The sequence below is a fragment of the Pelodiscus sinensis genome, chromosome 8, assembly GCF_052426305.1.
Source record: "Pelodiscus sinensis isolate ZL-2025 chromosome 8, ASM5242630v1, whole genome shotgun sequence".
Lineage (NCBI taxonomy): Eukaryota > Metazoa > Chordata > Testudines > Trionychidae > Pelodiscus > Pelodiscus sinensis.
In genome coordinates this window covers 51,156,122-51,179,530 of record NC_143059.1, presented here as the reverse complement: position 1 = coordinate 51,179,530, position 23,409 = coordinate 51,156,122, and the positions used below count along the sequence as shown (strand labels likewise).

Here is a 23,409-nt window from a genome sequence, read left to right as displayed (position 1 = left end):
GATTCTAATCTACTGTGCACTGACCAGTGGAGAGTACTTGAGCATAATGTTCTCTCAAACGCTATGAAAAGCCTGTTAGCAGAAATGAGTTTTTATGCTTCTCGGGACCTGAATTACGTGCATACAGAATGATTTGAGTCCCTGCTTTTTGCCATATTTTGCAGTTTTGTCTTAACCTTTGCAACATATTTTGATAGATTACAGGAATCTATTATTACTTGAAGTCCACACTAATGTTTTTTTTCCACGAGTTAGTGATAAATAGCATATATGTGTTTATTAGATTAACGAGAATATTGTGTGTAACCAAAATGGCATTATTTGTCTTGCAAAAACAGCATGCTATTTCTTTGTGTGTGTTTCAGCACATACTTTGTACTAATGGTTCTTAAAGAGTGGTTACTTGGACCCCTTTCTAAGAAACTGCAAAATGAAGCATTCTGAAGCGAAGCAGGAGAGAGGTTCCAGACAGGAAGATGAAAGGGTCTTTCTCTAAGTACGTCTACACAGCACCGCTGTTTTGGGATACCAGAGTTATCCCAAAATTGCTGCCCCACATCTTAACAAGCCGTCCATTATTTTGAAATATTTTTCAAAATAACAGGCACGCTATTTCGCCAACCCTATAGCCCTTGTTCCAAGGGATGTGTCAATATAGCTTGTTGTTTTGAAATTTGGTGCTGCGTAGACATGCCAAATTTCAAAATAAGCTGTTTCGAAATAGAATCAAAATAAGATACACAATTTACACAGCACAAATTGTGTAGCTTATTTTGAATTTAGGGTGCTATGAAAGTATGCAAAATGCCAGAGATCCTCTGCTTTCATCCATATTAGATTGCCACTTTGTTTGCTTAAGTAAAATGATGTGTTAACTTATTTGACAGCGTCTACAGAAAGCTTGTCTTTCAGTTCAAGTTTACGTACTGGCCAGGTTTTCAAAAGCAGCTAATGATTATTGGATGCTGAATGTGATACTTTAATACTGAACTTTAAAGGGAATTTACAGTGCATGCAATTCAGTCCTCTTTCAGGTATCTCAGCTATGATACCAAAAACTGAGAGGCAATTTCACTACTTAGGCTAGGTCTACACTGCAAAGAAAAGTCGGAAAAAGATACACAACTTGTGATCCTCAGCTTGCATATCTTTTTATGCTTTTCTTTCGAAAGAGGCTTTTCCGAAATTTGGCCCATCTACATGGCGCCAAATTTCAGTAAAACCTTCTCTTTTGGCACATTGCTTCTTCCTCGTAGAATGAGAATTACAGGGATGGTGAAAGAACACGTCTGCTTTTTCGGAAATTGTTTTGAAAAAGCAGACGCGTTCCTTGGACGTGGCACAGCTTTTCCGGTATCCCAGAAAAGCTCAGCAGTCTAGACAGCTTTACTTTTGGAAAGCAGAGTCATTGCTTTCAAATACATGGATTTATTATTTAGAATCATCTTATATCTACTTTTCACTCATTTTGCACAGATGTAGATAAAGACATCAATTAGAAAATAGTATCACTGTAGCAACACTATAATTAAAACTGAAATGTCCCTTTATTTCTAGTTTCATGTTTTCATTTGTTTGTAAATTTCTGCATAGATGCTAGCTTACAGAGACACTTATAGAGGTTTGAGACCAGTGGTAAATTTTTGGGAGAATCTAACAAAACTCAGGTGTTTTAAAAACTGATCCTAGTTGGGGCCTTTGGTCACTATTGTAATACAAGTTGTAATAATTGTTATAATAATTACAATCTAATTATTATAATAAATTCATATGTAATAATAATGGAGCAGCCCTCCATTCTGTTCCATTACTTTCAAATAAGTATTCTCATTGTAGATAAATAGTTTAATGATTCCAGCTTCAGTTTTTCTCTGGGAATCACTAGAGGCTATTTAAAGCAGAGTGTTTTGACACAAGAAAATAATTAAAAAAAAATGCTGCTTCTCTTTTTGTAGGTGGGACTTTATTTAGTAGCTGATTTGGTAACTGCTCTGAATTGATGGATAAATTACATGTGAAAGGCCAGTTTTCAGGTGCAATACATAATGGCCTACTTGTATCCCCACTTTGTATGTTTTTCCTGATCCTTTAGGTAAAGAAAACTCTTAATGTTACTTTCATGTTGCAATCTTCTAGAGATACAGGTGAACAGGCAAGTTTTGTTTAATTAAATTTGAATTAACACTTTTAGCAATAATTTGGACATTGAGTTCTAAAGAAATGTAGTATTTGCTGCATTCTGTTACTTCATTAAAACCCATATGCAATTTCCACTTTTTTTTGCCCATAGAGAGATGCTGCTCTGTGGGTTGCCAAAGCAGCCTCCCCTGTCCCCAGTGAGCCTAGGCCCACCACGGACAGAAGCTGCACCCATGGCAGCAGTCCATGTCCGCAAGGTCTCTGAACTCTCTGCAGCCAGGGCTGCTACCACAAAGTAGCCTCTGTCTGTGGGAAACTCGGATACACACACACACACACACACACACATACACACACCAAGGAAAGGGGCTGCTGCACACCGTGCTGCTTCCTTTTTACGAGAGACAGCAATGCAAGGTGGCAGACGGGAGCCGGTTTGTGCGGGAAGCCGGTTTTTAAACTGTCTTGTCTCGCGGACTGGCTCCTGCCTGCCAACCCATGCTGCTGCCTCTGATAGGGAGGCAGCAGCGCAGAGTAGCAGGGGGCACCCCAGGAGTGGGGCTGGGAGCACACTGCCTGCTGCCCTGCCTCCAGGGACTATTGAATAGTTGCATAACCACTAAAATTTCATGTGGTTACATGACTATTCAATTATGCACGATCTAACATTCCTAATACTGTTCTGTTAATCATAAGCTCTCTGTTGCCTCAGTGTACCTGGTTTATTAAGTTAGCAGCTTTTCTGCTGGCCCATGATTTTGTGGCGGAAAGAAATTAATTATATTAAGAAGCTGATACAAAAATACATGAAGTGCACTTTACTTATATTGTATATAGTGATTACATTAGTCACTTATGAGTACCGTATTTTCCGGCATATAAGGCGACTGGGCGTATAAGACGACCCCCAAATTTTCTAGTTAAAACATAGGTTTTCGCCTATACACGCCGTATAAGACTACTCCCCCTTAAGAGGCTAACCGGCAGTGCCCCAGCTCCTCTGCCCCAGGGTCCACAACAAAAGCCTGGTCTGCTGGGGGGGGAGGTAGCTGCGCCCCCCCCCCCAGCAGACCAGGGACACGGGGAGCAAAGCCGCAGCAGCAGCAGGGTGCCGCGCCTCTGAGGCTTTGCTCTGGCAAAGCCTCAGAGGCGCGGGACCCCGCCGCCACTGCGGCTTTGCTCCCGGTGCCCCAGTCCCGCCTCCCCGGCTTTGCTCCCGGTGCCCGTGGTCTGCTGGGGACCATCTCCAGCAGACCAGGGACACCGGGAGCAAAGCCTCTGAGGACGCCGGCAGCGGGACAGCCGCGGCGCGTCTGGGCTGTCCTGCTGCCGGCTTCCCCCGAGGCTTTGCAAAGCCGCGGAGGGGCTCCGCGTCTTCCTGGTCTGCAGACCAGAGAGACGCGGAGCAGCTTTTCTCGCCCCGGAGTACACGGGCGGCAGGACCGCAAGGTCCTGCAGTCCGTGTCGTCCGGGGCGAGAAAAGCCCCATTCGTACCTGCAAGTCGGGGACTGCCTGTATGTTTATACCCGGCGTATAAGACAACCCCCGATTTTTGGGGGATGTTTTTTAGTATAAAGAGTCGTCTTATACGCCGGAAAATACGGTATTTCATTTATAGTGTTGTTTTCTTGCTTTGTAACTGTGGAAGTATGTGAAGCACTTGCAGTGAAAACCTTGACACTGAATGAATAGCTAATAATTGTAAAGGGCACCAGTATGTCCAATATGTTGCCCTATGCTGTACTTGTTACATAAATATAGGTCTGCAATTACTCCTACAGTAAAATTGAAATTGATTTTCTAGAAAATTAGATTTTTTTATTTGTATTGCCTGGAGTCATCTGATATATGAGATGATAATATTTTTTCTGAATCTAATTAAACATTAAAATGTAGCGTAAGACAAGTGTTTAATATTCCTAGCGATTGCTAAATAGATAATAGGCCATATGAAATAGGCTTAAAAATTATGTTTGTAGCATTGTTGTAGCCATGTTGGTCCTAGGATATTAAAGTTACACTTTAATCCAATAAAAGATATTACCTCACTCACCTTATGTCTCAGTTATAACATTACAATTTTAGACAGTTTTGTAAAGGAGAGCATACTGTGTAGGCTGTGAATGAAAGAAAATCTTAAATTACTAAATCTAAAGATATGTAAAGAAAAAATAAGTTTAATGATATATTTTCAATCTGAAGCATTTATAGGAATGGCTATTTAAATTAAAACTGCATAGAAAATTATAGTTGGAATATACATGGTCCTTAAGTTGAAAAGTAAATGGAAATAGATACAGCTTTATAGTTTAATTTTAACTTTTGTATGGTTTTCTTCCTTATAGTTCAATATGGTATTAACAGTCTGAAGATGAAATACTTTTGCAAAGGCCCTTTCCTCCTTTGGCCCTCCCTCTCACAACCCTACACCCTCTGAATGAGGATAAAGGTTAACTCTTTTTTTACTCTGCATTCAGGAGAAAGTGTTGTAATGAAAACACATCCTGGTCAGCTGATATGACTCAACGGCTGTCATTCAGATAATTTCATTACTGTCACTTGAGTTCATTTTATAAGCATCTAGTTTGTGCCCTACAAATGTTCTTTATTAATTAACAGATTTTTAGATGGTGAGGGGAATCTGTTTTTTTTTTTTTTTACCGGATGGAAGATGCGATTACCGGACTGTCTGGGTAAAAACCAGACACCTGGCAACCCTATTAAGGTCCTGATTCAATAGAGAAATAATACACATACCTAACTTTAATTACATGAATAAAATTAATCATGTAAATAAATGTTTGAAGGACTAAGACCAAAAAGAGTGGAGTTAAGATTAGCTATTTAAATCACCAAATACAGAAATTAGATTTAAGAAAGCCTATCTAATCTCCTTTCTCTTCTTCACCTTTTCTGAATTTATATGAACCAGGAATTTATGGGGGAGGTAAGGCCTGATGTTATATTTTGAATGTAGCCCTAACTGGCCAGTTTAAGACAACAACACCCTTTCACCCGCCAAACTCCCTTCTCTCCTACTCCGCAACTCTGGCCTTTATGGCTCAGAACACTCCACTGATTATAACATTGGATCCTTAATGGAGATAGGCTCAATATTTATTAGGTTTGGCTTCCAACCCTTTTTATGTCTTTCTTTATGTACATATTTATTATACATTCTCTTTTGACCATTAATATTTTTTCTTTCCTGTTTCCAGTGAGTGGGTCCCCTATTATATAAATTTCCTTTTAGCTAACATCATTTTAAATCCCCATCTCTTCCTATTGAAAAGAAATAGTAACTATAAAGGTCTTTGACATAGCAATCACCCAGTTAGCTAGTTGCTTCCTTTTCTTTTTTTTCCACTGTTTGCATCTCTTAATATTTCTGATCTGTATTTGTGTAGTATAGAAAAACTAATAAGGGAAAAGGAATGCCTTCTAGCACAGACAAAGCCTGCTACCCAGAAGGAAGGGTATGCAGAACTGCAGTGCAAGAATCTGCCAGTTCCATGTTAGGAAGTTTGGGGACAGGGTGAGTGGGTGGTGCATTGACAATTACACAGATGAAAAGGCCAAACCTCTTCCATGGTCTGAAATTTGACCTCAATTACATGAGCTTTCTGTAGCAATGCAGATTGAAGTGATCAGTATTGAAGGCCTTAAATCAACATCCTGCTTAGAAGGAAACAGTGTTTGATCAAAAACTACTTTCTCAAGTGCTCTGTTACTACTCAAATTGAATTTATATCACACTATGCATGGAATAGAATAATCTTCAAACTAGCAAAATAAAAGATTAATTTGAAATTTTGTGTAAGACAGTATGGAAATCAGATCATTATCTGCTTATTCTCTAGCTTGCCTTTGAATTTTGAAACTTTCCTAAATATTAGACTTATTTGTTGATTTATTGAGAATCACTGCAAAGGTTTATGTTCTATTTGATAACAACCAGTCCACTTAACATATTTTAAACAAGGGATAGTAGACTAAGTGTATTAAACAAGAACTGTCATTGACAATACCCTAGATTTTCTAGTTTCAATAGGGCTTTTTTCTTAGCCGAAAGGCTTGCAGAACTTTTTTCATGAGTTTAAAGATATGATGTGTTAGATTTTTCTGATTATACGAGAGTGCTTTTTTCATAAATTTGGTCATTCTAACAATATCCATTTTAATGATTATTAAAGAGATGTTTTCATTGCATACTCTATTTGCACAGATCTGGATACCGAAATTGTAATGTATTTGTTAGAATTTAGAGTCTGTAATGCATAAAAGGGTGATATCTCCAAATAGTTTTTGTATCAAAAATAGTCCAAAATCAAGACTGAAATGTCTGATAAAGTATGAAACAAATAAATATTTGTTTTACATTTTATATTAGGTATGTTTCAGTGCCTGTTCAGCATATTGTGCATGGATTTCCATAAATGATAAAGTTTTACTTTGACTTATCTATTTCATTGACACACCAAAAGAAATCGTTGGAGCCCAGTGACACAGTGTTTTGATATCAGGCATGCTTAGTTCAATCTACTAAATTATTATTATTATTATTATTATTATTTTAATAGGGGAACTTCGTTGCAAGTATGACAGCCATTTTAAGGCAAATGGAAGACTATCATTATGCTCATTTAATCAAGACCTTTGGAAAGATGAGGTCAGATGTTGTGGTAAGTTTAACTTTAACATCTTTATCCCGTGTAACATTTGTCCTAGTTTCTGTTAGAATATGATAAATGCAGTTACAGATTTGAAAAAAAATAGTATTTGATTCCTATGTCCTGACATAAAAAAGGATCAATGAAGCAACATTACCCACCCTCTGAATCCAGAAAGGCCATATGAAACTTTAATATTATTATAGCAAATGATGAAGTAACTGAACTTTCAAGCTATCTTTAAAATTTAATTTTGATGAACGTGCCTCTAAAATATGGATTAAGGCCAAGTAACACAAATTAAATCTTAGGCTATAACACTACCATGGTTTTCCTAAAGACCTATTCTATGGTAGGATATTTCCTTAACAAATAAATATTTTACACTTCTGATTATAAATAGTTTTATTGCCTAAATGTCCCAACTTTATACATTGACTTTAATTTTATTTATACAACTGCCATTCTTAAGCTTTATCCAGAACATTTAAGTGTAAAGATGTACTCATTTTATAATCAACAATAATGATTGAAGCTCATCAATTTTTTCGTAATCATTCTTTAACGCCAACTATGATACAACTTAATTAGAAAGAGCATAACAGAAAGGGCTTTATTGCTGAACAGATAACTCTAATGACCTGGAACTATCGTTGCCATATGGCAAGTGCATAAGACAGAGTAGCAACCAAACTTGTTGGCTGAGATCCATCAAGCAGCAGATAAGCTGAGACCTGATTTTCTGTTATATTGCAAATTCTGTTACCTAGGCAATGTAGATTCCCATGTTATAGATTTTAAGTAGTTTTTAGATGTATTTAATTTCAGAACAGCCTTTACTTACAGAATGCAGTGGCTGCAGAGATGTTAACAGGCCACTTTACCTTGAACGATACCTTACAGTTTGTGCTCATTACTTATGCTATACAATCTGTTCCATCTTCATCTTGCTGATATAGGGATTAACTGTCACAGCTCTGTATGACTCCAAAGTTTGTCTCTTACCAACAGAAGTTGGTCCATTGAAAAATATTACCTCACGCACCTTGTCTCTTCATTCACTGTAGTGAGTTAGAAACAATACAGAAGAAACAGATTTCTTGATGTATGACAACTTCAACATTGTGTAATTTAATATTGGCAGGGGCACTGTTTAATGACAGACTCCCATGTGGCCACTCCCGGCACTGCTAGATATGGGTCCCTCCCTGTGGATGCTGGTGTGAGTGCAAGTGTGGAGGGTTTTACAGCTTTGCATCACTGTGCAAGAGTGAAGCCAGATTAATGAGAGAGGGGGGCTCATCTATACCTCAATTCCAGCTGGCACTGGGGGAGACGCATCACAGTCACCTCCATGATCTAGGTCTCAGACCTTATATCTTTGCCCCCCATGGATACAGGGGATGATGCATCATCCCACTTTGAGGTATATGTACAAGATTAATTCTCCTTCCAGTCTACCTCCATGGAGGTTCATATTGAAAGGGAGATTGCTACCAGGAAACGCGCCTAGCTATACTCACAAGGACAGTTTTGCTGCCCTGCTCCTTGCCCATTTGATCCACCATGGTGAGTTTATTGGAATCCTTTCTAAAGGGTAACTTTTTCAAAAGAGGATTCACCAAGAGCATTAACTGATCCACTCCGTCCCAGTTCCGCAGATACATCTCTCAGGCTATGTCTACACTTCAGGCTTATTGTGCAAGAAGCTTTTTGCGGAAGAGATCTTCCACAAAAACTTCTTGCACAAGAGCGCGTCCACACTATAAAAGCACATTACAAAAGTGATGCGCTTTTGCGCAAGAGAGCATCCAGATAGCATGAATGCTCTCTCGAAAGAAAGCTCTGATTGCTCTTCACAGAATAGCCACCAGAGCACTTGTGCTTTTGTTGATTGGCTCTTTTTGCGCAAAAAATCCCTGTTGCCCATCCACACACACCTTTCTTGTAAGAACTCTTGCACAAAAAGGAGTCATTCCTTGTAGCAAGAGGAATACCGACACCACAAAAACCTCTCTGTTCTTTTGATTTACTGTTCATTTACTTGCGCTAAAATGCGCTTGGGGTGTGGACACTCCGCAGGTTTTTGTGCAAAATCCCTGTAGTGTAGACGTAGCCTCAGAGTAGGAACCAGCAGAAGAAACACTACCCTCCTAGAAGTCCTTCTCCTTACTGAATGAGACTGACATGCCTCTCCCCACCATCTTACCTCTGATGACTTTAAGGGCCTTCAAGATCTTATAAAAAGGGTAGCAATTTCCTTACAAATCCTGTTGGAGGATCCCCAACATTTCTTCATATACCTTCTCAGTGCAAGTATGCAGTGTGGCAAACTCCAGCTATTAACCCATCCACATGTAAATGAGCCAACAAAAACAACAACAGAATACTACATTCCCCCAGAGATTTGGAGCATTTTTCTCCTATCCTGTTCCCAACTCTGTGGTGGTTTGGCTATTAAGAATAGAACATGCAATATCTGTGTCGACACCACCTAACAGGGAGCCAAAACTACTGGACCTTTGGGATTACAAGAGCTACTCCTTGGACTTCTTGCAGTAGCCAATTCTCAAGTACTGGTGGCAAAATATGATTTTACAGCGTGTTCAAAATTCTCATCATTTATTGAATGCCTGCTTCTGCATTAGAGAGAAAAATTTCAAAACTTCCTTACGGAAGACTAGACTGTTGCCAAGGTATCTCTCTACTCAATGCTGCTGGCATAGCTGCAGCTGTTACCCTACCCTTCCAACCTTATGGGGATTGTCTCCACCCTTTTTCACCTTTCTGGAACACAGCCTCATACAGATGCTCTTCTACAATCTACTCCATCCAATTCAGCTTCTTACTACTTCCCCTACCTGTCCCTCTTAAGGAACCTTTCTCATTAAGACCTCTTAAGTTAGCAGAGAAAGTCCCTCTTAGCTCTGGGAGCAATCAAACATGTTCCACTAGACTTTGTTGGGAAGAGTTACTATTCTTCGCATATCTTTGTCCCTCAGCAGCCTATCTTCACCATATGGGTACAATTGTTTTCCTCTACCTGGATGACTGGCTTCTGAAATGTTGCTGACAGACAAAAACAAGAAAAGTCCTATCTCCATTTCATTTAATGGATGTCTGCCTCAATGTGGAAAAGTCTACCCTCATGCCCATTCAACATAGAGATTTAATCAGGGTCACTATAGAGTCTTCTTCTTGCAGAGCATATCTATCCAAGGACGGATTTCCCATATTGACCAGATTTATTTCAACAATTCAGCAGAGCCTGTAATCCACAGAATGCTTACAACTTCTGGGTCATATGGTAGCCTCTATATTTATTCCTCCATTAGTAAGATATGCTCGGTGTCTTTAGGCCTAGTTGAGAACTGTGTCCCTCGTGAGCAAACATAGTATCCAATGTCCTTATTTCTCTATGTTGATGGAAGGCCCCACAAAAGTTGGGTGTGGGAATTCTGTTTCTACAGCTTCCTCCAATGAGGATTATCACTACAGATGCTTCCTTGATAAGTTAAGGTACATACTCCCAGAACCTCACAGCTCAGGGTGAATGAACCCTTCTTGTGGTAACCCTCCATATTAAAAAAATGGTGAGTAGAGTGGTTGCTTATACTTGCCTACATGTTCCGCTCCATATCAAGGACCCAATCAGAATAAATTCTGGTCAACAAGGCAGCAATTTATTAGAACCACTGACAAAAAGGTGGAAGATCCCAGTCCTTATGCACTGAATCCATAAAATTGTGTAGTAGTTGCATATTACATCACATATACACTTCTGTGGCTTATCTGCATTTCTACAGAACAGTGTGGTGAACTCCCTCAGCAGAAATTTCATCATCAGACATGAATGGGGAACTGAACAATGAGGTATTCTGATAGATGGAGTAATCTGGGGATAGATCTCATTACAATGCTTTCCAATGTAAAGTGTAAATATTTCTGTTCAAAGGCTGGTGAGGGCACTACTTGACTGCAGGTGCCCTAGTCACTATCTGGCTATGTGTCGTACTTCCAGTGCTTCTGTTACTCAAGTTCCTAAACATTTTGCATTCTTAAGCAAAGGGTTTTCAGGTTTCACCCACTCCACTAACACAAGATCTATATCAAGGGCTTTTTCAGTCTTTTCCTGCCTGTCTGAGAGCCAGCTCCTCTGTGGACCTCAGCTAAGTTCTCAGTGCTCTAAGGAAACCCCATTTGAACCTATGGAGAGTTGTTTCCACCTTCGTTTTTTTCCTCAACACTTTGTTCCTTGGACAGCTCGGAGCCTGGAGAGCTGGGAGAAGGCTTGAAAGAAGAGGTGGGCATGAGGAAGGTGGGGATGGAGCAAGGCATGTGTGAGAGCACAGGGGCATGAGGGGAATGGGGGCAGAGGGTGGTGAGGGGGTGGATATCAGGGAAAAAGAGGGCAAAGGGGGCAGGGGCAGTGAGGGAAGGGGGAGGCACTAGGAGAGTGCAGGTGCCAAGGGATTCTGGGGGTGAAGCAGAAGGGCAGACACCTGCAGGAGAGGGACCAGCACCAGAGGAGAGAGGCAGGGCAGGTGTGAGAGGGAGGTTTTAGGAGAGGGGATGAGGAGGGGTAGCTCACATGATCAGAGTGGGGCTACTGGAGGAGTGGGCACAGTGGGGAGAGAAGGGCTGGTGGAGGGGGGCAGGTCTCAGGAAGGCTGAGGGCAGTGAGAAGGGCAGGAGTCAGGACAGCAGAGGAGGGTGAGGGGTTGGGGGGCAGCAGGCACCAGGGGAGCTGATGGAGCAAGGGGAGGAGACATGGCAGCAGAGAGAAAAGGTAGAGGTTTATAAGATATTTATTAATAATCTGGGTGATATTTATTAATAACTTATTAGTAATTACTGTTCTTATTCTTATTAGGAATTTATGCCATTAAAAAAACACTTTTTGTGGGGGAGGGTGGCGAGTCCCTTTTTTGTCTGGCGAGTAGGGTTTTCCATAATTTGTCGATCCCTGTGTGTGTGTATATAGTATCATGAGCATTCCTGGGCGAAAACCACTCCCTCAGATGAGCTGGGGAGGGATAACAGAAACCCAGAATTTATATTCTGAAAAGAAATATAAAGAAGAAAGGGGAAAAGAACGAAAAAGAAGTGGGGGAGAAGATACTTCTCAATTGTAGGATCAGTGCTAATGAGGTTAATTAAGTGGGCTGGACTTGTTGCATACTCAGGTTTTGATGTAAAAAAGAGGTGTTAAATGCAAGAAGACTGGCTTTACAATGCAACATCAAATTGTAATCACTAGTTAGAAGAATTAGCAAGCTCTCTTGCTTTTGCCACTGTTATGTCATTCACTCAGCAATCCCCTTCTTTTCCCATATTCTCTCTTGTGTCTTGACCTCATACATAGTTCTGGTGAATATGATCTTAGATTTTATATCAGAATTTACTCTGCTCTAAATTTTTTATCTTAGATTATTTTTTAAGAAAACTTCATTCAGCTTTCTCCCACCATTATAGATTTCCAAAATTTCTTATAAACTAGCAAAAATGCTAATACACATGTTTCTGTGAGTTTTGACATACTTTGTTTTGCCTTGAACTAAAATGTAACTTCTTAAGAATGTGATACAACTGTTGATCTGTAAATGATTATTTATGCTGCTAGGGAGTAATATGTATGATAATATAGTAACATGTTAAATTTGTAATATGTTAATGGTAAATAATTAGAAGTTAAATTAACATTAAATTATACAATTGAATGTGTAGTAGTAATGGATCATAATTCCTCTGGTGAAAAGAGAAAATAGCAAATTAATGGCATGGTAATGACAATGAATAAACTGATTAGTATTTTAATGTGCACAGTACCTAATAGAGTTATCAGTTCAAAATACTAGCATGAAATTACAGTACGTAACTCAAAGTGCAATAATAAATGAGTGCTTTTTCGTTTTTTACATGGCTAGTAGTATTTCATTATTTAAATTGTGTCATTTTCTGTTCAAAGGAAAACATTCAAGTTGCTTGCTAGTGAGAGGGAAAAATCATGTTCCTATAATTAAAAATGGTATTTGTATTGGTTATGTTCAGAATGAACTCTTGAGAACTTCTTTACATCTAACTCAGATATCTTTTATTCTTTTAAAACAAATTTTAAGATAGAACACACAATAGCAAAGCTTAGATTTCATATAAAGAGAAATGCATACCATGGCATCATAAGTGCTGAGCAGTGTTCCCTCTAAGATTTTCTGTCCACAAGCGGACTGAGTTTTGTCTTGTGTACCAATATTGAGGTCATATGCGCTAGTTCGGATATATGCCACTGTGGCACCCACCAAAAATCAGTCTGTCTGTCTGTCTGTCTGTCTGTCTGTCTATCTATCTATCTATCTATCTATCTATCTATCTATCTATCTATCTATCTATCTATCTATCATGTTATGGAAGAAAGAATACTAAAACAGCCCTTTCCCAGTCACAAAGAATAAAATGAGCTGTTAAATCAGCGCTTCCACCCACACATCTTTACTATGGTGGCTGACCCTAAGTGCCAATGTACTTCTTGGCTCTTTGTCCTGCAGTCTGCCTATTGACCACCCCTACACTATGTGATTTGTCACCACACACAACACGGGAGGCCTTACAGTCATTCTGAAGGAATTGGGTGCTTCCTAACAAATGAGCCTCTAAATAATTAATTGTGATGATTGTAGCAGGTTTAACTATACAACATTTAGTTAAGATCAGATGGCTGAAACAGGAAGGGAAAGATGGAACTAAAGATTGCTAAAATACAGAAGTTATCAAAGCCCAGGCCAAAAGATCTCTGCTAGAGGGGAAAACACCTTGGTCAAAGCTTAAATATAAAAATGAATAGCAGTTTAAAAATGTAAGCAACTTAAATGAGTCATTTGTTCATAACTTACAATTTACACACGTGCCTCCTAAAACTCTTTGAAAGTCTAAAATCATTTTAAAAATAAAAAAGTTTAAAACTTCAGTTAGTAAAAGGTAAGTCAAGAAAGTTTAAAATATTTAGTTTCTTGTAATAAACATAGTAACCTCAAATTTTCAAAAAAAATCCATATATATATATATATATATATATATATATATATATATATATATATATATATATAATAAATCATCTTTTTAAAAATTCCTCTAAAAACCCATTAAAATATTTTATTCAAGGTTGCAAAACTGACAGCTACTCTTTATCTGGCAGCAAGCATTTATGGACAGCCTTAACACTGTTAGTTAACTCTTCAAGTGTCCTGATGCTTTCACAAAGGTTACTTTTTTTCCCCTTAAATGATTAATATTAAACATAAAATAAGTGAAAATAAAAAGAGAAACCCAAAATAAACACCCTAAATCCCTTTCTCAGTAGTGTTGCCAGGTGTCTGATATTGACCCGGACAGTCTGGTATTTTTGCTTCCTGCCCAGTAAAAAAAATTCAGAAAATACCGGACACCCCTTCCCCCTCTCTATGCCCCCTGCTTACCTGATTCTGCAGGGGCTTGACTTAATAATAATAATATATAATATATGGAGATATACCATCTCATAGAACTGGAAGGGACCTTAAGAGGTCATCGAGTCCAGTCTCCTGCCCTTACAGCAGGACCAAGTACCATCCCTGATTTTCCCCAGCTCCCTAAATGGCCCCGTCAAGGATTGAACTCACAACCTTGGGTTTGTGGCTGAAACAGAAAACAAAATGGCCGCTGGCAAGAAAGCCTCTTCATAAAGGGGCCATGCTGATTTTTTAATTTTTAATTTTGTTGTTGTTGTTGTTGTTGTTGCTTAACTTCTGTCAGGGGGTCCCCCCCTCTTTTTTTTTGCACTCAACAACTTTGGTCTCTCCCTCTCTCCTCCTTTCCCCCCCTCAACAGAATTTTTTTCCCAGTGTGCTGAGTTTTTTTGGGTGCAGTGTTCAGTATTTTTGGTTAAACCATCTGGCAACCCTATTTGTCAACAATAAAGCAACTAAAACAATAAATGTTATCATTAAAATAAACATTTTAAAACAATTATAGGTATTCCTATAAAATAAAATAAAATTAAAATAAAATAAAATTTTCTTACTTAAAATCTGTTCCGCTCTGTGGGGCCTGGCATGCCACAGGCAGAGATGCTCCAACCTCCAATGATTAACTCCCACTCCAGCCAAGGCCCCTGGAGCAGCTGTCCCCTGCCACACAGCTACACATGCGACTTGGGCTCTGGCCCTAGCTGGGGCCTCTGGAGGAGCAGCCACCCTCTACATGGCTCTGGCTCCGGCTTGCACCATGGAGGGAACCCTGGTGCTGGGTGCCCTTTTTGCCTTTCCCATGTTCCAAGTTCTTAGAACTCCTGGTTCTTTCCCCCCCTTCTAGCTCAAGGCTTTGGCAGTTTTTCTGTCAGGGCCCTTAGCCTCATGCTTTGGAGTGTTGGGATTACAAAAGATGAAGAGGTGACTTGATCACAGTTTATCTGCATACAGAGATAATTTCTAATAGTATGTGTCAATACAGAGAATGGTAGAGTAATCTCTGGGATGGAGTTTCGGTACTGGGTGCAGGTTATGGGCTGGGGCAGAAAATTGAGGTGCAGGAGGGAATCCAAGCTCTGGGAGGGAGTTTGGATGTAGGAGGGGTGAGGGTTCAGGTTCTGGGATGGAATCTGGGTGCTAGGTACAGGCCTGGATTAGGGAGTGAGGATGTTGGGTGGGGTGAGAAGTGTAGGTTCTGTGAGGGAGTTTGGGAGGGGAAGGGGTTGGGGATGAGATTGTAGGCTCTGGGAGGAAGTGGAGTGCATGGAATGGTTTGGAGGGGGGAGGCGAGGAGGGCGCTGCTCTTGCCTTGCCCCCACCCCAGCAGTGGGTTTAGAGCAGCTTCTGGTCACTGGCTCCGCACTGCTACCTGCATGTTTGTCTGAACTCTGCTGCACTGCCTGTGGGGGCGGTGGGAGAATGAACCAAGCAATTTCAAATTGCCTGGGAGCAGGAGGCAAGGATGGGGGAGGGGGTATGCAGAGCAGGAGCATGTAGAGACAGCAGGCAGGGCTGGGGGAGAGACTCAGCTCTGAACTTTGGTGGAACAGGGCCCCTGGTCCAGAAATATTCCTGGTGCCTGGGCACCAAGGACACACATAACTCGCCACCTGAAAATAGTAGCTGTCAGTGGTGAGACTCTAAATGAGGTGGGGATCTCACCTGTATTTTTTCAGGCTAGCAAAAGTTTCCATGTTAGTATTTAGCTATGAGAGATGCCATTTTCAAATATCCTTTCACTTCACCCAAGAGAACTTAACGATTTAAACAGTCATCAATAGGCCAAGCACGCTGGCTCATAATTCTAGGTGGTCATGCATTGCTAGGTAAACAAGGGCAATGGATGTGTTTCCTTTACATAGTCAAGTTGTACATATTTTGTCTGACTGATACGCAGCCTGGAGTACATTATTGACCTTATATTTTGCTTTTTTATGGATTTTTTTTAAACAGTGTATTAAGTATTAATCCAATAAAGAGAGTAGCTCCATGGTGAGGTGTTCACTTGATGTGATACAGCTAGAGCTATAATTTCTGTAAAATTCTGGATGCCTTGGAGAAAGTTTAAAAAGGCTGATTTCTGTTATTAGTGTCTGTAAACTGGCTGGCTTAGTCCTGGGCCCCTGACCTGGGCCCTGACCTGGCTTAGTCTGGGCCACTGACAGGCTCAGGCCTGTAAGTAAAGGTCCAGTAGCTCCTTTCAAACCACGGGGCCTGAGGGCAGGGCAGGCAGCAATGCTAACACAGACCCCCAGTCAATAAGGCCCCAGGCCTTGGGGCAGGGAAGGGCAACAAAGCAAATGCAGTTCCATAGTCAGTACGGCCCAGCCCTGGTCCAGAGCAGGCCATCAAACTAGCACAGTTCTAGTTATTAACACCTAGGCCCTGTTTCAGGGTGTGGCAGGCAAACAAACACAGTCCCAAAGTTAATACGGCCCAGGCCCTGGTTCAGAGCGGGTCAGCAAACAAACACAGTTCCAGTTATTAAGGCTCAGGCCCTGGTTCAGGGCAGGGCAGGGCAGTGCAGGCAGGCAGGCAGGCAGACAAACACAGTTCCCTAGGCAGGGTGGCAGGGGCCTTCCTAAGCTCCTGGGCTGGGCTTTTATGCTGTCTGCCCTGTTCTTTGGCCTCTGTGGAGTTAACGGGACAGGACCCAGGTCAGCCCACTCAGGCTCAGAGAGGGGTTCTTCCCCCTCAAGGTCAGTGAGTGGCTACCCCTGCTCACTACAGTGTCATATACATTTTTCAGTGTTAAGTGTATTATGTTTGTGTATCAAGCAAACATATAAATAAAATCCATTACCATCCAGTTTCTTCACCTTTCCCCCTTCTCCTCTGCCTACCTTTTGCTATCTTATAGCAAGCCTTCAAAGAGAAGCTGCTGCTGCTGCTGCTGCTGCTGCTGCTGCTGTCAACCCTGCTCTGCTCAGCTGTATATAGGTGGTGTGTGCTTAGCTATTTGTTCTTTGTATTCCTGTAACAGCCAAACAGCTGAATGTGTATGCCCAGCAGCAGCTTCTCCTCTGAATTCCAGGTACAGCTCAGTTAAAAGCAGACAGATGGAAGTAGCAAGGGGAGAGAGAGGCAGGAGCACTGGATGTTGAATGGGGGCAAAAGAGAAGGAATCTACAGTTAGATGAAGAAAGGGAAGGAGAGCATGGAAGGTATTAGATAGAGAAAGAAAGTAAGATCAGTACGGGTGAGTCTGCACTAGGAAATGATTTTGAAATAACTTATTTCAAAATAATAACTCCCAAAATAATAATTTTGAAATAGAGCATTCATACTATAAGGCAGCATCGAGATAGCTCAGAATTATTTTGAAATAGCACATCCACACTGATTGGAGCGTGCATAGGATTTAAAGCTCCCAGAAGCATTCTAGGGAGGATACCTGGTGGGTGGACACTTCCTATAGCTGTTTGTTTAGGCTAGCTGAGACATGCTCATAGGGGCTCCTTTTTATAGCCGCGTCCTCACACCACTCCTCCACTGCCTTCATGGGACACCAGACTTGTGCAGTGTGCTCTGGTTGCCCTTGCGGACACTGCAGCATTCACAGTTTGGAACCAGAGCTACTGCAAAGCAGTGCCAGGCTCATGGGCCTTGTGCTGTGCTTCGTGGCACAATTCATCCACATTGCCCACATGCTGCTAAGTGACAAGCAACCCAAACTGGAGGACCTCTTCACTCAGGTTCTGGCACTTCTGCTTCTGCAAATGACCCTGAATCCCCTGCACATGATGGAATTCCACTTCTGGTGGAGAGAGACCAGTTCCAACAGATGGGACCCTGGTGGGACGACCAGCAGTGGGTCCAGAACTTCTGCATGCAGAAGGCCACCTTCCTGGAGCTCTGCGAGTGGCTCTCCCCAGCCCTCAGGTGACAGGACACCCGCAACAGACACGCCATCCCCCTATAGAAGCTCATTGCCATCGCCTTGTGGAAGTTTGCCACACGGGACATCTACTGCTCTATGGGGAACCATTTCTGCATGAGGAAATCCACAGTCGGGGCCGTGGTCCTGCAGGTAGTCAAGGCCATTAATAACATCTTGCTGTGGAGGATCATCGCTCTGGGAAACGTCAACATCGTGGATGGCTTTGCCACTATGGGCTTCCCCAACTGCAGGAGGGCCATAGGCAGCACTCACATCCCCATCCTGAATCCCGATCACCGTGCCTCAGATTATATAAACAGAAAGGGGTTCTTCTCTATGGTGCCACAGTCCCTAGTGGACCACAAGGGATGGTTCATGGACATTAATGTTGGCTGGTTGGGGAAGGCACACAATACCCGCATCTTCCTGAACTCCTGCCTGTTATACACTGGCACTCTTTTCCTCCACCACACTATCAGGGTTGGGGATGTGGACATGCCAGTCTGCATCCTGAGCGACACAGCCTACCCTTTGCTCTCCTGATTGATGAAGCTTTACTCAGGCAGTCTGGACCCCACTAAGGAGAACTTCAACACTAGGCTGAGCAGGTGCTGCATGGTTGTGAAATGTGCCTTTGGCCACCTAAAGGGGAGATTCCAGAGTCTCATCACCCACTTGGACATGATCAAGTACAACATCCCCTATGGCCTGCTGTGCGCTCCACAATCTCTCAAGGTATGTCTACACTACAGCGCTAATTCGAACTAACTTAATTTGAATTAGTTAATTCGAACTAAGCTAATTCGAACTAGTGCATCTAGACTAAAAAATTAGTTCGAATTAGCATTTTGCTAATTCGAACTAGCATGTCCACACTGAGTGGACCCTGAACTGAGGTTAAGGATGGCCGGAAGCAGTGCCGGCAGGGCATCAGATTAGGACTTAGAGTGTGGAGCTGCTGCCTCAGGCTAGCCGAGGGCTGTGCTTAAAGGGACCCGACCCCCATCCCGGATAAACAGTTCTCAGGGGTTCCCCGCTTGCAAAGCAGTCCTGGCTTGGAGTGCCCTGAGTGCCCACACTCGGCACATCACAGCACTCGGTCATCAGCCCGGCTGCACTTGCCGCAGGCTGCCATCCGAGGGGGGGGGGGGGTTAATCAAGGGGCTTCAGGAGAGCTTCAACCCCAAGAAGCCCACAGAACCACCTCAGTCCTCCCCATCGGGGGCTCGTACCCCATTCCTCCCTCACCTCCTTCCACTTACCCTTCCCTAGCCCCCCTTCCTGATGTACAAAATAAAGGACAATTGTGTTCAAAAATAGAATCTCTCTTTATTGAACAAAACTGGTGAGACTGGGAAAAGGAGGTGGGAGAGGGGAAGAGAGAGGGTGGGAGAGGGGAGGGCAACTACAATGATGAGGGGTTTGGAACAGGTCCCATATGAAGAGAGGCTAAAGAGACTGGGACTTTTCAGCTTAGAAAAGAGGAGATGGAGGGGGGATACGATAGAGGTCTATAAAAGCACGAGTGGGGTGGAGAGGGTGCATCAAGAAAAGTTCTTCATTAGTTCCCATAATAGAAGGACTAGAGGACTCCAAAGGAAAGGAATGGGTAGCAGGCTTCAAACTAATAACAGAAAGTTGTTCTTCACAAAGCAAAGAGTCAACCTGTGGAACTCCTTGGTGCAGGAGGCTGTGAAGGCTAGAACTAGAACAGAGTTTAAAGAGAAGTTAGATAAAGTGATGGAGGTTGGGTCCATGGCGTGGTATTAGCCAGGAGGTAGGAGTGGTGTCCCTGCCCAAAGTTTGTGGAAGGCTGGAGAGGGATGGCACGAGACAAATGGCTTGGTCACTGTCTTCAGTCCATCCCCTCCAGGGTCCCTAGAGTTGGCCGCTGTCGGCAGACAGGCTACTGGGCTAGATGGACCTTTGGTCTGACCCAGTATGGCCATTGTAAGCTCAGGGCTCAGGGTCGGGGGTCTCAGTGGACCACCTTGATTTTCATGCACACCTGCTCCTGGGTGGCCAGGCTGGCAGCTCTCCTGCCCTAGACGGCCACTTTCCTGCGCCTAGTGCGGAGATCGTGGATGAGGTCCACGATGTCCGCACTAGACCAGGCGGGTGCCCGCCTCTTGCGGTCCCGGGCAAGCTCCTGGGAGCCACCAGCCAGGTCCGGGGAAGAGGGGGAGGGCTGGGGGGCATTGGGTGGGTGGCTCGATCCGTGCCAGGTGCAGGGTCTGCAGGCTGGGTGCTGGCAGGCTTGCACCTGGCACGGGCACCGTAGCCAGCCCGTGCTCCTTTAAGTGGTCCAGGGCCAGGAGGGGGGCAATAGAGTTTCCCTGGTGTTGGCTAGAGTGGCCACCAGGGAAAGCTCGGGAGGGCTAGCCTCCCACTAGTTCGAATTAAGGGGCTACACACCCCTTAATTCGAACTAGTAAGTTCAAACTAGGCTTAGTCCTCGTAGAATGAGGTTTACCTAGTTCGAACTAAGTGCTCCGTTAGTTCGAATTAAGTTCGAACTAGCGGAGCACTTGTGTAGTGCCTATCAAAGTTAATTCGAACTAACGTCCGTTAGTTCGAATTAACTTTGTAGTGTAGACATACCCTCAGAGAGCAAGGGGTAGACTTTCCTGCCAGGGGTGCAGGGCAGAGGCTTCATTTCCCGGGCTTCATTTGCATCTTGCCGGGCGCCGCCATTTTTAAATGTCCGCTAGTTTGGACTCCGTGCCCGCGGCTACACGCGGCACGGACTAGGTAGTTCGGATTAGGCTTCCTATTCCGAACTACTATTACTCCTTGTGGAACGAGGTGTACCGGTAGTTCGGAATAGGAAGCCTAATCCGAACTACCTAGTCCGTGCCGCGTGTAGCTGCAGGCACGGAGTCTGAACTAGCGGACATTTAAAAATGGCGGCGCCCAGCAAGATGCAAATGAAGCCCAGGAAATTCAAATCCTGGGCTTCATTTGCAACTTCGGTTGCCTACATTAACCACTCTAGTTCGAACTAGGGTGGTAGTGTAGACATACCCTTAGTGACCTGTGCCAGCCCTGTATTACATTCTCACCTCCAGACACTGACTCACTCCAACCCAGTTTCAACTTTGGGCCTATATCTGGATTCATTTGGCTTTTCTGTGGACTCTGGCCATCTTATTTGATGGTTGGCCTGCATCTGGACTCCATCTGTGATACTTATTTATCTTGTCTACTGACTGACCTTGGTTTGGACCCATTGCCTGTCCCAAATCCCAAGTTCAGCACTGTCCTGAGCCCAGGACCTACTGTACATCTGGCTTTGGCCACTACTCCAACCACCAGGCCTGACTTCCTAGAACCCGAGCCTCAGACACCTGATATCGCTATAGTGTACATTTGATACAACATAAGAAAAGACTTGTGCATGAAAAAATAATAAATATACATACAATGCTATGTAACTAGAAGTGCCTATAAATATGGCTTATAAGAATGTAGGGGTTATATGATAACACAGTGCACACTTATGTACAAACATTAAATAAAAACTATGTAGCTGTCACCTTATTTGTGAAGAGGCAGTATACTTTTGACATGCATATTCACTGAAAGCCTCTTCCTTCAGTCAGCCACTTGATTTGTGTCCTTTAGGTGCTCCGCTGCTTCCCTCAGTTTCTGTCTCTGTTTGAGAACCCCGGTTGAAAGGGTTAGGACAGCAATGGGCAATCTAGGCTAGTGAATGGGCTGCATGAGTGTCCCTTCTTCATCTCAGTGGGTTGCAAGATTGTTGTAGCCAAGGTTGTCTTCTGGGTTATGGTAGTTTTGCTAACTGCGCATGACTGCCTAGAATTTGTGGGGAGTGCTTATGAACCATGGCAGCACTTTGATTGGATGCAGAGGATGGACATGGCTCTTAACAGTCAATATTTGCAATCAGCACACACCTCACTTCACATGCCCTTGCTTTACATACATGTCACTTTAATAATGCTGGTAGGAAAAAACCTACATGCATGGAAGTCAGCGGAATCTGGCAACTCTGTGTGTGGACAATGGTAAACAAAATGTCTCGTGAGACACGTAGATGCTAATTGCATCCCTCCATTTTATGAGGGGGGATGTGGGGATATTAAATGTGAAGATTCATATAGACCATGTCTGGAGAACACAAAGTATGTTTGCTGGTTCAGTTTCAGGAAGTTTAATTATCTACTAACTGATTTAAGTATTTCATCTAAAATCAGATTTTGAACTAACACTATTGGGAGAGTGAAAGATTACTTTCATAGCTGCTTTATGGTTTAAAGCAATTGCTCTTTGGCTTTCTTTGACCGCCACTTTGCTTCCTATCTCAGAAAAGCCAATGGAGTTTGAAGATTTTACTCTTTAAAAAAAAATCTTGCATACTATATGAAAACATCCCTGCATCCCCTTTATGTTGAGTTCCCATGTTTATGTGCTCACTAGAGAGTGACAAATGATCTGGCTAAGCATGGGGATTTACTGGAGAAGCTTGTGCAACATGGTGTGTGATGGTTGGAGGCCTGAGGGATGCAAAGGGGGATTCTCTTCTCTGTTCTTTGCCTGACTTCAGAGTTTCAGATTTATTAGGACAAAGTGAGAATACCACAGAGCAGCCCCAGTCCCCTCTCTTCAAGTGTCCCTGAAAAAACATAGTTTGACTGATAGAAGTAGTCAGGTGAGGCAGTGAAAGAGGCCATCACACAGCAGACATGCAATGTCAGTGTTCTCTTCCCTCTCCTGTATCCTTTGTTCTTTCTGTGTTCAGAAACTGTCACTCTGAAATCCTGCAATCCACCGTCTAGTGGTCTTTGGTTATTGGGCTTTCTGGAGAGTTAGGTGAACCAAGGAAAATTGCCTCTTCATTTTTTTTTTCACACCAATCCCAGCTAAACACTGTGTTTAAAAGACAGAGAACTCAATTGCTCTTCATTCCCTTTCCTCACCTTGATCTTTTTTATGTCCTATTTGTCTGTCTACACACTGTCCATTTGCCCTTTCCCTTAGCTAAAAGGAATAGAAAGATTGCAAATGGATCCATCCATCTGGGAGCTCAGCTGATTTCTTCCCCCTTTCTCCCCCCCCCCCCCCCCCCCCGCCCCAGTCAGTGAAAAGCTTACTGGGTCAGCAACCAGGAGGACTTCAGCCTTTTCTTGTCCCCAGTGGCATATCCAGTAGGCTTCGCAGGAGGGCAGAGGCCAGAGGCTGTGCTAGAATGAAAGG

General features: G+C 42.8%; 1 protein-coding gene across 2 annotated transcripts in view; it reads left to right on the top strand.

Annotated features, from left to right (window-relative positions):
- DOCK1 (dedicator of cytokinesis 1) overlaps positions 1-23,409 on the top strand; it is a 567,625-nt gene that overhangs the window by 328,325 nt on the left and 215,891 nt on the right. For both annotated transcript variants that reach the window (XM_075935276.2, XM_075935277.2), the window contains exon 28: positions 6,721-6,822. In XM_075935276.2, the coding sequence (XP_075791391.2) occupies positions 6,721-6,822 (102 nt within the window). The remainder of the gene's footprint in view (positions 1-6,720; positions 6,823-23,409) is intronic.